Here is a 14,615-nt window from a genome sequence, read left to right on the forward strand (position 1 = left end):
AGGAAGAAAGAAAAAGAAAGAAAGAAAGAAAGTAAGTCAGCCTGGGCAATATGGTGAAACCTATCTCTTCAAAATACACACACACACACACACACACACACACACACACAGAGCCAGGTGTGGGAGTGTGCACCTGTGCTCCCAGCTAATTTGAGAGGCTGATGTGGGAGGTTCGCTTGAGCCCATGAGGTCATGGCTGCAGTGAGCTGTGTTTGTGCCTGGGCATAGAGCAAGAGCCTGTCTCTAAATAATTTTTAAAAAATTAAAAATAATAAATAAGGAAATGATAGTTTTTAAATATGAAGATACTTAAAGACCAATAAAAATGTATTTCTGTGTTCCTTTATGGTCTATCAAAACAATATTATGTGGTATTCTAGTATTACCACAAGAGTTTCAGTCTTCTGCTTTTGAAATTGTTTCTTTTTACATGCTTGTTTTTCATATGTCCACATAAACCTGAATCCCCTGACATTTTAATAGAGCTGGGACAGACAGGCCTGAATTAGATGTTGCTTCTAGGTAGGGAATCACTAGCAGACTTCATAAACCAATTATATTTCAGTTAAGCCAGTAAATATTAGGCCATTAATTCATCCGAAGTCCTGGAAAGATTTCTCACATTTTTGTTATCTTCCTCTTATGAAGTCTGTAATGATGTAGTATTTATATTTCTGAGAAAGGAATGCACAGAAATTTTGTGTGTTTGCTTGCTTAAAACAAGAATGAACTGTCGTCCTATGCTCTTTCAGTCTTCTTCACAAGAAACAAAAACTTAGTTACTTGATGATGAGTGTCTGGGGTTTTTGAGTCTAAAAAGAAGACTTACACCAAATTCCTGTCTGTGTCCCATATACCCCATGAAACATGTTTGAACAGCACTGTGCAGGTGAACAATTTTTAAAAGTCTAGAGACATAGCACTTGTGAATGAATGTCAAGTGTCTTCTCTATTAACTGAAAAAAATTTAGTATTGGATTGAAGCCTAGTTTAGAAGAAAAAATACTTGGTGAATTCTTGTTGAAGCATAAGATAAACAGAGACAAATTATTATGCTTTTAAGTTATGTTTTAGATATACAGTTTTATGCACACAATCTACGTTTTCCAATTTAATGTAAATTTCTATGAGATTACATAAAAGAGTAGCTGTTCATGGGCTCCATATGTTCTGCCAACTGCATATCTCTTTTTTTTTTTTTGCTTCATCATTTAAAAAATCTTCTGATTCCTTTCTTGTTCTGAAATACCACTTTTATTCCCAATTGTCCTGTTTCTTGGCCCCTACCCATCCTCGTTTGCTGCTTGTTCTCTGATAAATAATGCTTATTTGCTGCTTCCAAGTGGCAGCAGAGGTAATGGTTGATTTCATGAGCTCTGCAGGCATAGTGTCTGGGTGTGAATCCTGTCTCCCTGCCTTTTCCTAGATTAGTGAGCTTAGATGAGTCATTCACCCTTTCTGGGACTCAGAATTTTCCCCTGAAAAATGGAGATAAAAATAGTTGTGAGAATTACATGAGATGATCGATTTAGGGACTATAGAATAGTGCCTGTCATAAAGCTATTCATACCTCTGTCAGAAGAGTAGGAATATGTATCCTGCCAATATAGCTGACATTTGCAGTTTACCAGGCATTCTGATTCTGTTTCCTGCCCCCTCCTATCTGCTGCTTTTAAATTATCACACTTTCAGGGAATCTAGCAAGAGGCCTCAAGCCTATCTAGTCTGCTCATTCAAACATTTTCCAGCAAATATTTATTGCTTGGCACAAGAGATGTAGTGGTTGGCGGTACTCTCTATGAGTTTCTGGGAGGCATAAACCTATTCATTCATACAAACAAATATGTAATTGTGAAAAATACTGTGAATGGAAAAATAATGTGATAATACCTTCTTACAAGAAGGGGAAGTCCATAAAGGCTTTTCTGAACAAATGACATCAAAGCTGAAGGCTGAAGAATGGGTTAGCCAGGCAAAGCTGAAGACATGTTATGGTGTAGGAAAATTTCAAAGACAAGAAAGGCATGCTAGATACACTGTAAATCCAGTCGAACTAAAGCTAAATGAGTTACAGGGGAGAGTGATGTGGCATAAGCATAAGGTGGGGAAGCAAGTGGAAGCCAAAATAGGAAGTTGAGGCTTAAAAGTCAAGCAGGGACCAGATCTGTAGGAACTTGTATGATTAATCTTCATATTAAGGGTTTTGCATTATCCTAAAAATTACAGAAAGCATGAAGAATGCAAAGCTGGGGATTAATATAAGGAATTTTGCATTTTTAAAAGATCACACTTGAGAATAGAGAGAGGAGGACTGGAAGGACTTCTTTCTCTGTTCCTTAGTTACAGTACCTGGAAAAGGACAGTAGCCTCCTCAACGAAGCTTTTCTTGATAACATCTTGCCCATAGAGGTGGCCTTCACTCATTTTTTCATCTGATTAACCCATGATCTATTGCACTTCTCACACTGCACTGTGAACCTGACACAGGCCAAGGTGTTCAGTATTGTAGGATGAATAAGCATTGATTCTCCTCTCCTAAGATGAGACAGGGGCATTTTAAGGTCAAGGACTATATATATTTTCATCTTTGTATTATCCACGGCATCTAGCAAGTCCCTACCACATGTTGGGCTCTCAATCTTTTGTTGATGTTGAGAAATCAGATGAAAAGTGGTTTTTGATGACGGATGGAAATAGGGGTTTTGGATCATGGATGCAATTTAATTTTTTGTACTCTCATTGAAAGTTGGTAATATTAATTGAGATCTAGAGTGGCTGTTACTAAATACCTCTGAGGGTAGCATTAGAAAATCTCAATTTGGGCCGGGCGCGGTGGCTCAGGCCTGTAATCCCAGCACTTTGGGAGGCTGAGGCGGGCAGATCATGATGTCAGGAGATCGAGACCATCCTGGCTAACACGGTGAAACCCCATCTCTCCTAAAAATACAAAAAAAAAAAAAAAAAAATTAGCCAGACGTGGTGGTGGGCACCTGTAGTCAGCTACCCGGTGGCTGAGGCAGGAGAATGGCGTGAACCCGGGAGGTGGAGCTTGCAGTGAGGGAAGATCAGGCCACTGCACTCCAGCCTGGGCGACAGAGCAAGACTCCGTCTCAAAAAAAAAAAAAAAAAAAAAAAAAAAAGATCGAAATTTGAGAATGAGCAGATACCCAACAAATACTTACTAAATTAATTGAATGTGTTTCAGCCATACTTGCCTTTTACATCTGTTTGTAGATCCGTGGTTTATTTTAGGAGACGGAAAAAATTCCCTAATCCATCCTAAACCTCCTCTAATGCCATCTTCACTTTGGCACAGTGATAACTCAGAGATGAAAACTCCCAGGTGTGGAGAGAGCTTGCAATACCAGGTTATTAATAGATTTGAATACAGGGCTTTTTGTTGTTGTTGTTATTTTCCTTTTGTTTAAGATGAAACAAAAAATGGCTGAAACGAAAGTGATTTGTGGTATTTTAAACTATAAGAGATTAAACAGTGGCTACTTTATTTTAGACTAAGAAAAATAATTCAACTCTTTAAAACTTTCCACTTAGTATTTACTGCAGGGAAATTCACTAAGAAATTCATTAAGGCATTATTTACACAAGCAGAAACATGGGATTCGTTGTCACTCTCTCTCTGTTGTGTTTTGTTGAAAATTAGCATTCAGCTCAGCAAATTGAATACTAAGAATTCTTTCTTTTTCTTTGTCACCATGTGTATTGATTTCAAATTTATGCCTGATTAGTAATTTACAAAGAACATATTTTATAGTAGAAATTGGTTTAAGTGGTTGTTCTGGAGACATGGGTTTTACTCAAAGCAGCATTTAGCCTTGCTACTTTGCCTTTTGATGACTGTTTAAAAGGATGCCATTATCTCTTTGTTACTTATTGTTATCTCAGGGTAAGCTAATGGTTTAAGTTCATATTAATTCCTAGCACTTTTCAATTTTTGTCTCAAAAGTCCTTGATACTTATTACTTAATTGAAAAAACTGATTCTTCTCTCTAAGCAATGTTTATATCTAAATATTGAGCAACTTTACAAATAAAATGACTTTTCTTATTACACATACTTTTTTCCCCCTCAAATTTACTTGCTCTTTATTGTTTGCATCATACAACTTCAAAAATTTTGGAGAGGAAGCACATTTGTCTCTGTTAATCTCCGTCATATTAAAATCAGAAAGCAGCAATAACTGGGTGCAACAGTCCTGAATTTCTAAAAGTGTGATGAGAGTAGTAGATGAAAATTAAAGGGGAAAGTCTAATATTTTATGTATCAAATTCTGGATATGTTTATCTAATTGTTGAGTCTTGAGAGTTGTTTTTTATAGTTTGTGTTTATTTCCGCTAGTTTTCTGGAATTTCACTGGTTTCATAAAGTTTATGGATGATTATACTCCAATTCCTTTATTTGACAATTGAGGAAACCGAAGTCCTAGAGCTAAGTGGATAGCTATAGCTAAGTGGATGTAGGGGCTGGGAGTGGAGATAGCAGTTCAGGCTCTGCTTTGTCCAGCAAGTCTTCCTTCAGTTCATAGTACATTACATGCTAGCACAAACCAGAAAACCTTCGTTTTCTTGAACTTAAACCTTAATGTTAGTTATAAAAGTCAAGATCCCATGGTTTTGTTTTGAGATTCTTCGACATTTATACTTTATGAATTGTTAAAATTTCCAAAGAATTAGGAGACTAACATAGAATTGCCAATTTTTAGTTTTCTCAGTTCAGAACATTAAGAAACAAAGCAAAAATACACCATTGCCTCATTATACTATTGTCATTTCATAAAGGGACATTTTCTCATCTAAAAGGAGATGAGTAGGACATTTCCTGTTAAGCTAGAAAGGACAACTGTAACCCAAAACAGTGAACTAGAAGCCATCAAACTATCCACGTTCTGTAAGGATAGACATACACAAGTGTGGTCTGGTACCTCGCTCTGAGGCAGAGGCAGCTAGATGGGTTCTGATTCTAATCCTCATCCTGGCAACCTCTGAACTCTCATGTATATAGACTCTAGATGGGGAGAGGAGGTGTTGGAGAAGTGCATTATTGGCCTACTGAAAATGAAGAACAATTTCTAGGACAGAAGTACCTTCGACAAAGAACAGGTTAACTTCTGTATCCCTTAGGCTCCAGTTAGGAAAACAAAGGATTTAATACAAGCAATTTGTCCATTCTCCTGGAAGAATAAAGAGGGTCTCCTCTCTCCAAGTCTCTTCAAGTCTCCCACCAGCGATTTCCATTGTCAACACCTAAAGGTAGCCACCTAGATAGAGAATCTGTTAGATGTAGTTTGCAATGTAGTCTGTAATGTTGTTTGATTCACATAGCAGAATTTAGAATGATTGGCTTGGGGCTGCAAGACATTGGTAAATAACTGACAGTATCTTTTCTCTCCATTGATCACTTATGTAGAAGAATTTTGTGCTTTTTTGAGAAGGAGAAAGAGAAGTGGAGAGATACAGCAGGGAACAGAGAAGAAATAGCAGTAAAGCAGCATATACATTTAGGTGTATCTGTACATTTAGTATACATACATTTAGTGTATATATTTAGTGTGACCAGGATGCTTGAGCTTATTTTAGATCAAGTGGACATTGCAGCTTGAGTCATCATGTCATTATTCCAATCAAGAGAGTAGACTATCAGGCAAGGGGACCTCACCAACAAGAGTTTCAATATGTGCCAATGAGGGTGGAACTGAGGAGACTAGAAAAGTTACTTCTCTCCAGTGTGAAAGCTCCTACTGCCCCGTTAGAGGAATGGCCTCATCTCAACACCTGCCTTAGAGAAGGCATCAAAGTGAGTCTGATTTTACCAGAGAAGCAGAGATGCTCAAAAAAGAACTGCAATTAAATGCCTAGTTAAGAAAACTTTTCCCTCTTGTCCTTAATTCTTCTACTCTGCCACAATATGGAAAGAGCTAGAACCTGAAGATAAAAGTAGGGAGGAAGAATAAAAGAGTAGTACATTCTCTCTTCCCACTCCAAGTCCCAGACACTGACCACTGAATTAAAACAGTTACAAGATGGGAGTTACGGAATCAATCTGAACTGTTGTTAAGGAGGACAGAATAGATTTGATATTACATATGGAAAACAGTTATTGGAGAAAAATGAAGACTAGTTCATATCTGTGCTCTACTGAGTTCAGAATGTTCAATAAATCAGTTACATAAGAAATAGAATGAAAGCTTTTTGAACATCATCTCCAAAATAAAAGATATTTTTTAAATTGGAAAAAAGTAGTATTTTTTAAACTCAAAATATTACTTTTGTTTTTCTCATTTCTGCATGGTTTTTTCTAGCATGTGTCCATGATATAGAATTTTAAAATAATTATCACTATTCATTGAAATTCCTTTTAGCCAAGTATCACTAGTACTGATAACTCTAACCTGTGAAAGGTGAAATTCACACTATTAACACAGAAGTCAGGGTCCTTTTCCTCATTTTAACCTTTAAATATCTGTTGAGAAAGGGGAAAAAGGAAAAGGTACAATTATATAAAGAATATTCTAGTCTGAATAAAACAGAACATTATAAAGGACTAATGTAAATTTAAAAGCATCTTTTAAGTGGTTAAATATAAAACCACCGGGAAAACTATTAAACATATATCAGAAATGGAATCTGCCATCACATTTATCACCTTAGAAATTTTTAGAAATACTTTGTTTTAATGAAGCATATGGTGTTTTGTTTATTCAGCAGCAAATTTTATAAGGGACAATAATCTCAGATTAAGAGAACCTGATCTGTCCTCTCACTTATAGCATTTGCCTTAAATATGAGGTTTTTAAAAACTTTAGTATCTTTTTATATCACTTATTTTTGTCCTTACACTAGCAGGGAGCATGGCTCTGGGAAACTGATCAACTTAACTTGTATTACCAACATCAGAAAAAAAAGATATAAAAACCATTTCACTTAATTTCACCTTGAAAAGATGTAAATAAGACCCAATCAGCTGTACAGTGACAGGTTAATAGTCCTGGTTTTAGAACAAGAATGCTCTGGTCTTAACCAGCAGAGTGTATGCCTTTGGGCAGGTTTTATTACTGTTCCCAAGACATGATTCCCTCACTTGTCTTGATAATTGTGCCTAGCACATTTGGTTGGTTGCTTTTATGATATCATTGAAATCATGTATGTAGAGTACTTAAAAATGACTCAAGGTAAATCCTCCATCTTGTTAGCCTAAACAAAAGGCAGCAGAGGTTCCTGAAAAGAATCTCCAATGTCATCTGTGAGTGAGGACACGAAACTATTTCTGACTTACAAAAACAAATTGAGATAATGCTTGCTGACCTTTTCTCAAAGTATCAAAACCAATCTAGATCTCCAAGTAGGTTCTACTCATTTCTTCTTTGAATACTTATTTATTGAGACTTGCTTGTGTCAGTCACTGTGCTAGGAACTGAGGGGAGATATTTAACAATTCTGACTATTGTCAAGTTTTGGAAGCAGGTCTGTATTAGTCAGGATCCTAGTAGGAAACAGATTGTTCTCTTAAAGAGGATGAAAAGAAAGTTTAATGGAAATACTATTTGCAAAGGGTATAGGCAGGGTGGAGGATAACCAAAAAGGGCTGTGAAGTACTAGGAGGCTAGCAACAGTGGGAAGCTGCTTCCAGTTCCACAGCTAAATAGGAAGTCCTGCAGGATCTGTGACCTCAAGTAGAACATTTTAGCCATGGCTACACTATGGCCGCAGAGAGGGACCCCTCTTTCCTCCTGCCCTCTGATCTTTTGCAACTGCCTCCATTGACTGAACATACCTAGGAGCCAGAGGGCTAGACAGCACCTGAGGGCCAGCCTCCCAGGGCACAGGCCAGAATGTAGAAGGGCCAAGAGTGGGTCTGAAGGGGCAGATGAGGACTATCCCAGAAAATAATCAATCTATATTTGTTGCTTTTTTTGGTCTTATATAACATATGTTGGCTTTTTTCCCTAAATATAAAAGAATGTATTTTTATTGTAGAACAGTTGGAAAACTGCCTTGTAACTTGTGATCCTGCTTTTCCCGAGCCAGGACATGTGTCCGGTTGAAGACACATGAATTTATACAGTAAGTTATCATACTCAAAGAATCATAAAACAAATTTATTTCCATGGCTAAGACCTTACAAAAATACTCTTGCTTGTCAAAAGATCTACTATGTTACCCTGGACCATTTTGTCTCTCTGCCTGTTGTAAGCTTCCTCGTGATGGCATCTTTCTACATGTGTTGCACTCCTGGCATACCTTTTAATATTTTTTAATATTGTTCTACATTATCTCCACTAAAGAAATTCAACTCACTTAGGAAACCTTCTATAACCCTTATTCCATTATTCTATTATTATCATTATTACATTATCACCATTTCACATAGCACCTTTAATATTTTTTATATGCTCACAACTTTACAGTTATAATCATTGAGTATGCATAGTTTTATATCCTGCATTTAAAACACATTTAAATCTTGCTTTTCTTAAATTCAGGAGTTTGAACTTTTTTTTTCAAGTTTAACCCTACCTATAGAGGCCCTCGATACTGACTATAACCCTGATAAAATATCTCTTGTTACTTGTCTACTTTCGCTGGGTTTCAACCAGCCTTTGAGTAAAAGCCTTAGAATTCTGCCCACTGCTGTTTGGTCAGCATTAGAGGGGCATCGTAGTTCTAATCATCCTTTCGTGTATGCCGAGGAAATTCTTTTCATTGGCATATTGAATCAAATACCTGAAAAGCCCGTGGGCTTCTCTCCTAGAGCACTTATAAAGGCAAAGTTTCTCCCTTCCCCCATTTTCTTATCTACTTTGTCAGTTTCACTGCCAACTCCTGCATAATGTAGTCAAATTATGTGTTAGAAATTCAACCCTGGTTTCCTGGGTGATGGTACAATGCCACTACTTAGTATTCCTAGTCACACAGCTACAATTTCATCATGCTCTTAATCTATATATATCTTCATGCTAGAGAAGCAGACTTTTTAAATAAAGCATGCATTGAGGGTTAAATGGACACAGTGAAAAAATATATAGGAGTCCTTGAGCTCAGCAACAATACAGGGTATTTTTGGTACTAAGATCTTGTGAAACCATCATATGGACTAATACTTCTTGGATTTTGTATTTTTTATATTACATCTTTTTTTCAGTTAAATTCTGCAAACACAATTTTTTGTGTTGTTTTGTAGTCTATTGTGTGACAACTTTATATTTTAAAAATTTTATTTTAGATTTAATAGTACATGTGCAGGTTTGTTACATGGATATATTGAGTAATGCTGAGGTTTGGGCTTCCAGTGAACCCATCACCCAAATAGTGAACACAGTGCCCAATAGATACAGTTTCACCTTTTACCCCCCTCCGACCCTCTTCCCTTTGAGTCTTCATAAACCAGTGACTGCTTTGCCTTTGGTTTCCACGATAAGAGTGCACCCTTAAATTCTGGTAGTGTTATTGAGGTTCTTTGTTTCTACAGTGACTTCCAATGATCTACACAAAGCAAATGTCATGAACTACAGCATCTCTATCTCAAAAGAGCTAGATATCTGTGACTTAAACCAGGAAATTCAAGCTCTAACTACTGGTTGCTAGAATTTTCTGTGATAAATAATTGCCCACTAGTTTATGCACTAGACATATGAGAAATTTAAACTGGTGGTAAAAATGACGATTAAGGTTTTTTTCTTTCATGTATATATATTTTGTATTGGTTTACTTTTCTTTACTTTTTTTGACAGTATAAAGCAGTCATATTCTTTAAGTTCTGAACTCGTCATGTTTTAGCTATGTTACCTTGGCCAAATAATTGTTCTCTCTGTTCCTTTATGATGAAAATAATCCAACAAACTGTTGCAAGCATCAAATAAAATATTTTATGGGAATATACTTTGTAAACTATAAAGAATTTGTGTAAAATGCATATTATTTTTATATTCTTTACGATCATTATTTGGGAGCCTAATTGTTACTCATTATTCTTACTATCTTTTCCCAAATAGCTTTGTACCAATTTCTTGGATTTTTGTATTAATATTTTGTGAAGCTCTTTTCTCAGCATATCAAATTTAATTGGCTTGGTAAATTATGATGTTTGCTTTTACATGTACATGTTACACATTTCAAATGTTACTTTAGAGAGTATGCCACATATTTTTCTTTAAGGATACAGAGCTGTTGTTTTTGTGTGTTTTTTTTTCTCCTGTAGGTATTAAAAAGTGTCAGCAAAGCTGCATTGAATAAGAGACATCCTAAGAGGGGATATTTTCCACCTCTATAATGAAGAAAAGCAGGAGTGTGATGACAGTGACGGCCGATGATGTAAGTTCCAAAAGGTCCCAATCATGTTCGGTCTGTTCAATAAAGAAGTCACTGGATAATTCTATTCAAAGGGCAGCTGGGGGTGTTCAACACACCACTCTGTGACTAGGTGTTTCTCTGACATGGGCATAGCCAGCACCTGGACCTGGCATTCTGTGAGTTGGACAGCAGGAACAATACCCTCTTTGCATCTTGGAAATGGGCTGAGTTTCACTTTTATGGTTTTCAATCACAGAACCACCAATCTCTAGTCTACGCCCATATCCTCACTCTCAGATAATTCCTCTTTCCACACTGCTTGCATGATCATTTCTCTGATAACTTTCTTCCACACTTTTACCCATGTACAGCTAACCCTTGAAAGTCACTTCCTGTGGTGGGGTTTTTGACAACTACTCCTAAGAAACTTGTGATATACGTAGCCCCTAAGCCTTTGCTATTCAAGTGTGGTCCTTGGACCAGCAGCATTAGCATTACCTGGGTGTTTATTGAGAATGCAGAATCTCAGGCCACACCTCAGACCTACAAATCAGACTATATCTTAACAGGATAGCAGAGTAAATAGGCAAGTACTTTGTTTGAAGAGCCCCGATCTAAATCATCTGAAGAAATCTGTAAACTATCTTCTATAGCTTTGGATCTTGGTCCTTAATTGTCTGCTTTCAACTGACCAGTCCTTCATTAGTGTGTCTTTAATTGTCTCATCTTTACCCAATTACTGTTTGTAATTGAGCTAAAAATTATGTGCTGCTGATCAGATATGTGAAAGGAAAGAAAGGAGGGAAGAAGAAAAAGCAATTTTCCTTGTTTTCTGTAATAACCCATCTTGTTAAGCTCCTATTTCACAGATGCTCACCCGGTGGGCCCTGTGATCCCTTTGCCTCATACCGCAGCAAAGCCTTTGGCAGGTATGTTAGAACTAATTCTCAGCTTTCTTCTATGTTCCCTGTAGGACCCACAGTGCAGAGGGAGAGTTAGGTGTACTATTTAGGTTCTTGCTTCCAAAATGCACTCCTTTTCCATTGCCATTTCTATTTTTTTTTGCGTGTCAAAGAACCTAGTTAATGTGTTCTGTTCTGTCACTTGTGGCAGCATTTACTTCTTTTTTTTTCCCTCCCTTCCTAGCTCCTGGACTAGAAGGGCGTTTCCTTTAAGTTACAGTCTAAGTTCTCAGTACCAACGTTGCTCAGGATATCTAAAAGAAAACTTCTGGGATTTAGAAAACTTTTTTTCTTAAAAAAAAAAAAAGGCTTGGGATTGTCCCTTAATACTATTTGTATACTGTGTGCGCCAGTATTTTGTTTTTTGGAAGAATAAAACTGATCAATGCATTCCATCTATAAAAGACGGACAAACCATTAATTCTTTCTCATTGCATCCTTGAATAATAATCTTGATCCTCCCTGAGGGAATGGTGGGCATAGTCAAAACAAGAGGAAGGTTGCCTGCAGGAAACATGCAATGGATATGAACATTAACCCCACCATATTGGATAAATATTACCTAGATTTGCTCTGTCCACTATGGTAGCCACTAGCCACATGTGACTATTAAGTACTAGTCTGAATGGAAATGTGCTGTAAACATGAAATAGATCTTGGATTTTGAATATACAGTGCAATACGAAGCATTTCATTAATAATTTTTGATAATATCACATGTTGCAATGTCATATTTTGCATATACAAGGCTAAGTAAAATATGTTATGAAAATAAATTTCACCTGTTTCTTTTTATTTTTTAAATGTAGCTACTAGAAAACTTAACATTACACCTTTGACTCTCATTTGCATTTCTAAGCACAGAAATTATATATGCAAATATATTGGGAGATTGTTTCAAAGAAGGGAAAATAGTCAGTAAGAGTGATAATAATTACCTCCAAAAAACTACTCTTGTAACTGATGGTGACTGCCAACAATAAAAATCACAGTTTTCAAAGAAAAAATTGCTTTCATTACTGTCTCATGGAGTATCATGACATTTAGCTTTGATTGGGACTCTGCCATCCACTGCTTTCCATAATTTCCATTTCTGATTTCATAAGGCTTAAAAAATTCTGTCCTGTGGTCCAAATTGAATGTGTACCAAAGCACAGTAGGAGACCTTAAAAATACCTTATTCCATTTTCTCACTATGCGTTTAACCAGAAGAATTCAAAAAGTAGAGAATGCTTCAAAAATGACTGAAATAGAAAAAACAAAAGACAAATAGTAACAGCAACAAAACCTTGACTACTTAAGCACCAGCATTTCTCATCTGTACATTTCAATGGTCCCAAATTGGTTGGTTTCAATATGGGGCTATCACAAAGAGCTCAGTCCTTTGGTGTCCCCTCCCCCTCCTCTCCGCAAACTTCTACTTAGGTGCAGGATTTTACACTACCTTTTCCTTTGTGACAACCTTTTCAAATTTTATTGGCAAGAATATTGACTTTTAAACAAACAATTATTCAGAAACAGAAGGATAAGCCAAAACTAGATTTTTCCTTAGGGATTATTCATATTATCAGGTGAATTTTGGAAACCATGATGTATTTTAAAAGTTGTGATTTCCAGAGGTAACATTCAAATTAATGTTCCTTTCCACAAAATCTTTGAAAATTTAGGAAAAGAAGTTCAAGATCACAAATCAGTAATTGAGAACTGACTAAATTAAATTTTACTATGAGGTTTTTAGTAATTTTAGGGTAGTGGTGTATAAATTATTGGTATGAATTACAGAGTGCAAAGTAATTACGAATAAATCTGCATGAGTTAATTAGTGTTTGTAAAACACTATTAAGTTTTCATCTTGAATTTAATTTCTGACAAGCTATTCCATTATGCTCTTACTTTGTGGCAATGCATTTAATGTTAACTGAGGTCTTCTGGAACAAATCTTTTTAACTTAAAGAATGATTTTAAATTTGAAAATTCGAGCTTGTTCGCAAATTAGCGTGGGAGATATTTTGTGATAGGTGTGACTTTTTGTTTTTCAAATAACAAGTACCAAATAGTACCCATTTAGGTCACTTACTACAATTAAACCTCGCTGGTAATAGTTCTTTTTTCTAAAGGAGAAAAATATCTGATAATCACATTAGGAGGCTAGGGTGGTTGGTGGTTTAGCTACATGATAGGTATCCTTATTTCTGTTCTTTGGCATGGTGTTTCTTACATAAGAGATAAAGTATATATTCAAGACTTTGCTTTCCATATAACCAGTGCTTTCTTTACATGCATATTTGGAACTAGACTGATTTACAGTTATGATTTCGTTTAGTTTGTTCTTAAATCTCTTCAGGAAGGTTTTATATATTTTTGTCTCCTAAAGTAGTTTGTGTTTCAAAAAATAAACATATATATTAGTTTTTCCCTTTAGCTTCTAATTTACACACATAGACACACACACACACACACACACACACACACACACACACACACACCATACAGTAAGTGCCAGACCTACAATGGATTTAATATAATAACTAGTTACTAAACAGTGAAATACTGATACATTCCAGAATGTTTCAAACTCTGGAAAATTTTTAATTGTTTTGTCTTCTTCCTGATACTGAACTGTGGGTCTACTGAATTTCAAATAAATAGTATTTTAAAATTATAAGTCAAGCAAAGAAAATATAATGGTATCCCATTTTCTGGTATGGAGGGTGGGGCTCCTGAAAATTGTCAAGCCTGTTTCTGCCCAGATTTCTATCATCAAAATATAGTCTTGCATATTTTGCAATTTCTATTTTATATATTTCTATCATCAAAATATAGTCTTGCATTATTTATCTTAGCCTCAGATAAGTATAAATCACTAGGTTATATGTTCTATGAGAAAAGATACCATTCCTCTTTTTGCTATTGTATCCTTCTTAAACAGCACAGTGGAAAATAATAATAGATGTGTGTCAAATGTGTGTTGAATTAATACAGCTAGATCCTCAAACTTGAGTTAATTATCCTTGTATGAAATAGGATAGGGGCCATGGAGTAGAGGAGCGGAGGGTAAAGAACTTTGTTTAAACTTTAGGAGGTGTAGTCTCAGGTTCTCCTAACTCGAGTCTGAAGGGCTAGTAGGAAATACCTGTCTCTAGGGTCACAGAGTAATTTTTAGGTGAGAGACTAGCCTGATACTAGGACTTCCGTTATTCTCTGCTAGCCAAGTGTGGACAGTGAAAATTCTAACTTTTAAACCTTAAGTTGGTATCAGTGGCCATTGCAGGGCTATAACATTTTCTGTCTTTCAGCTGTTTTGAATGGTACACCAGGCAGAGGCTCATTAGGGCCTCCTGCTCCCAAC

The 14,615-nt window shown here is 36.1% G+C and overlaps 1 protein-coding gene across 4 annotated transcripts in view; it reads left to right on the forward strand.

Annotated features, from left to right (window-relative positions):
- PDE4B (phosphodiesterase 4B, cAMP-specific) overlaps nt 1-14,615 on the forward strand; it is a 621,546-nt gene that overhangs the window by 136,831 nt on the left and 470,100 nt on the right. For 3 of the 4 annotated variants that reach the window (XM_011936840.1, XM_011936844.1, XM_011936841.1), the window contains exon 2: nt 10,213-10,325. In XM_011936840.1, the coding sequence (XP_011792230.1) occupies nt 10,284-10,325 (42 nt within the window). In that variant the 5' untranslated portion in view covers nt 10,213-10,283. Of the gene's footprint in view, nt 1-10,212; nt 10,330-14,615 lie in introns of those variants that run through there. The other variant, XM_011936843.1, reaches the window with a different exon arrangement.

The sequence above is a fragment of the Colobus angolensis genome, unplaced genomic scaffold (genome assembly GCF_000951035.1).
Source record: "Colobus angolensis palliatus isolate OR3802 unplaced genomic scaffold, Cang.pa_1.0 Scaffold158, whole genome shotgun sequence".
NCBI lineage: Eukaryota > Metazoa > Chordata > Mammalia > Primates > Cercopithecidae > Colobus > Colobus angolensis.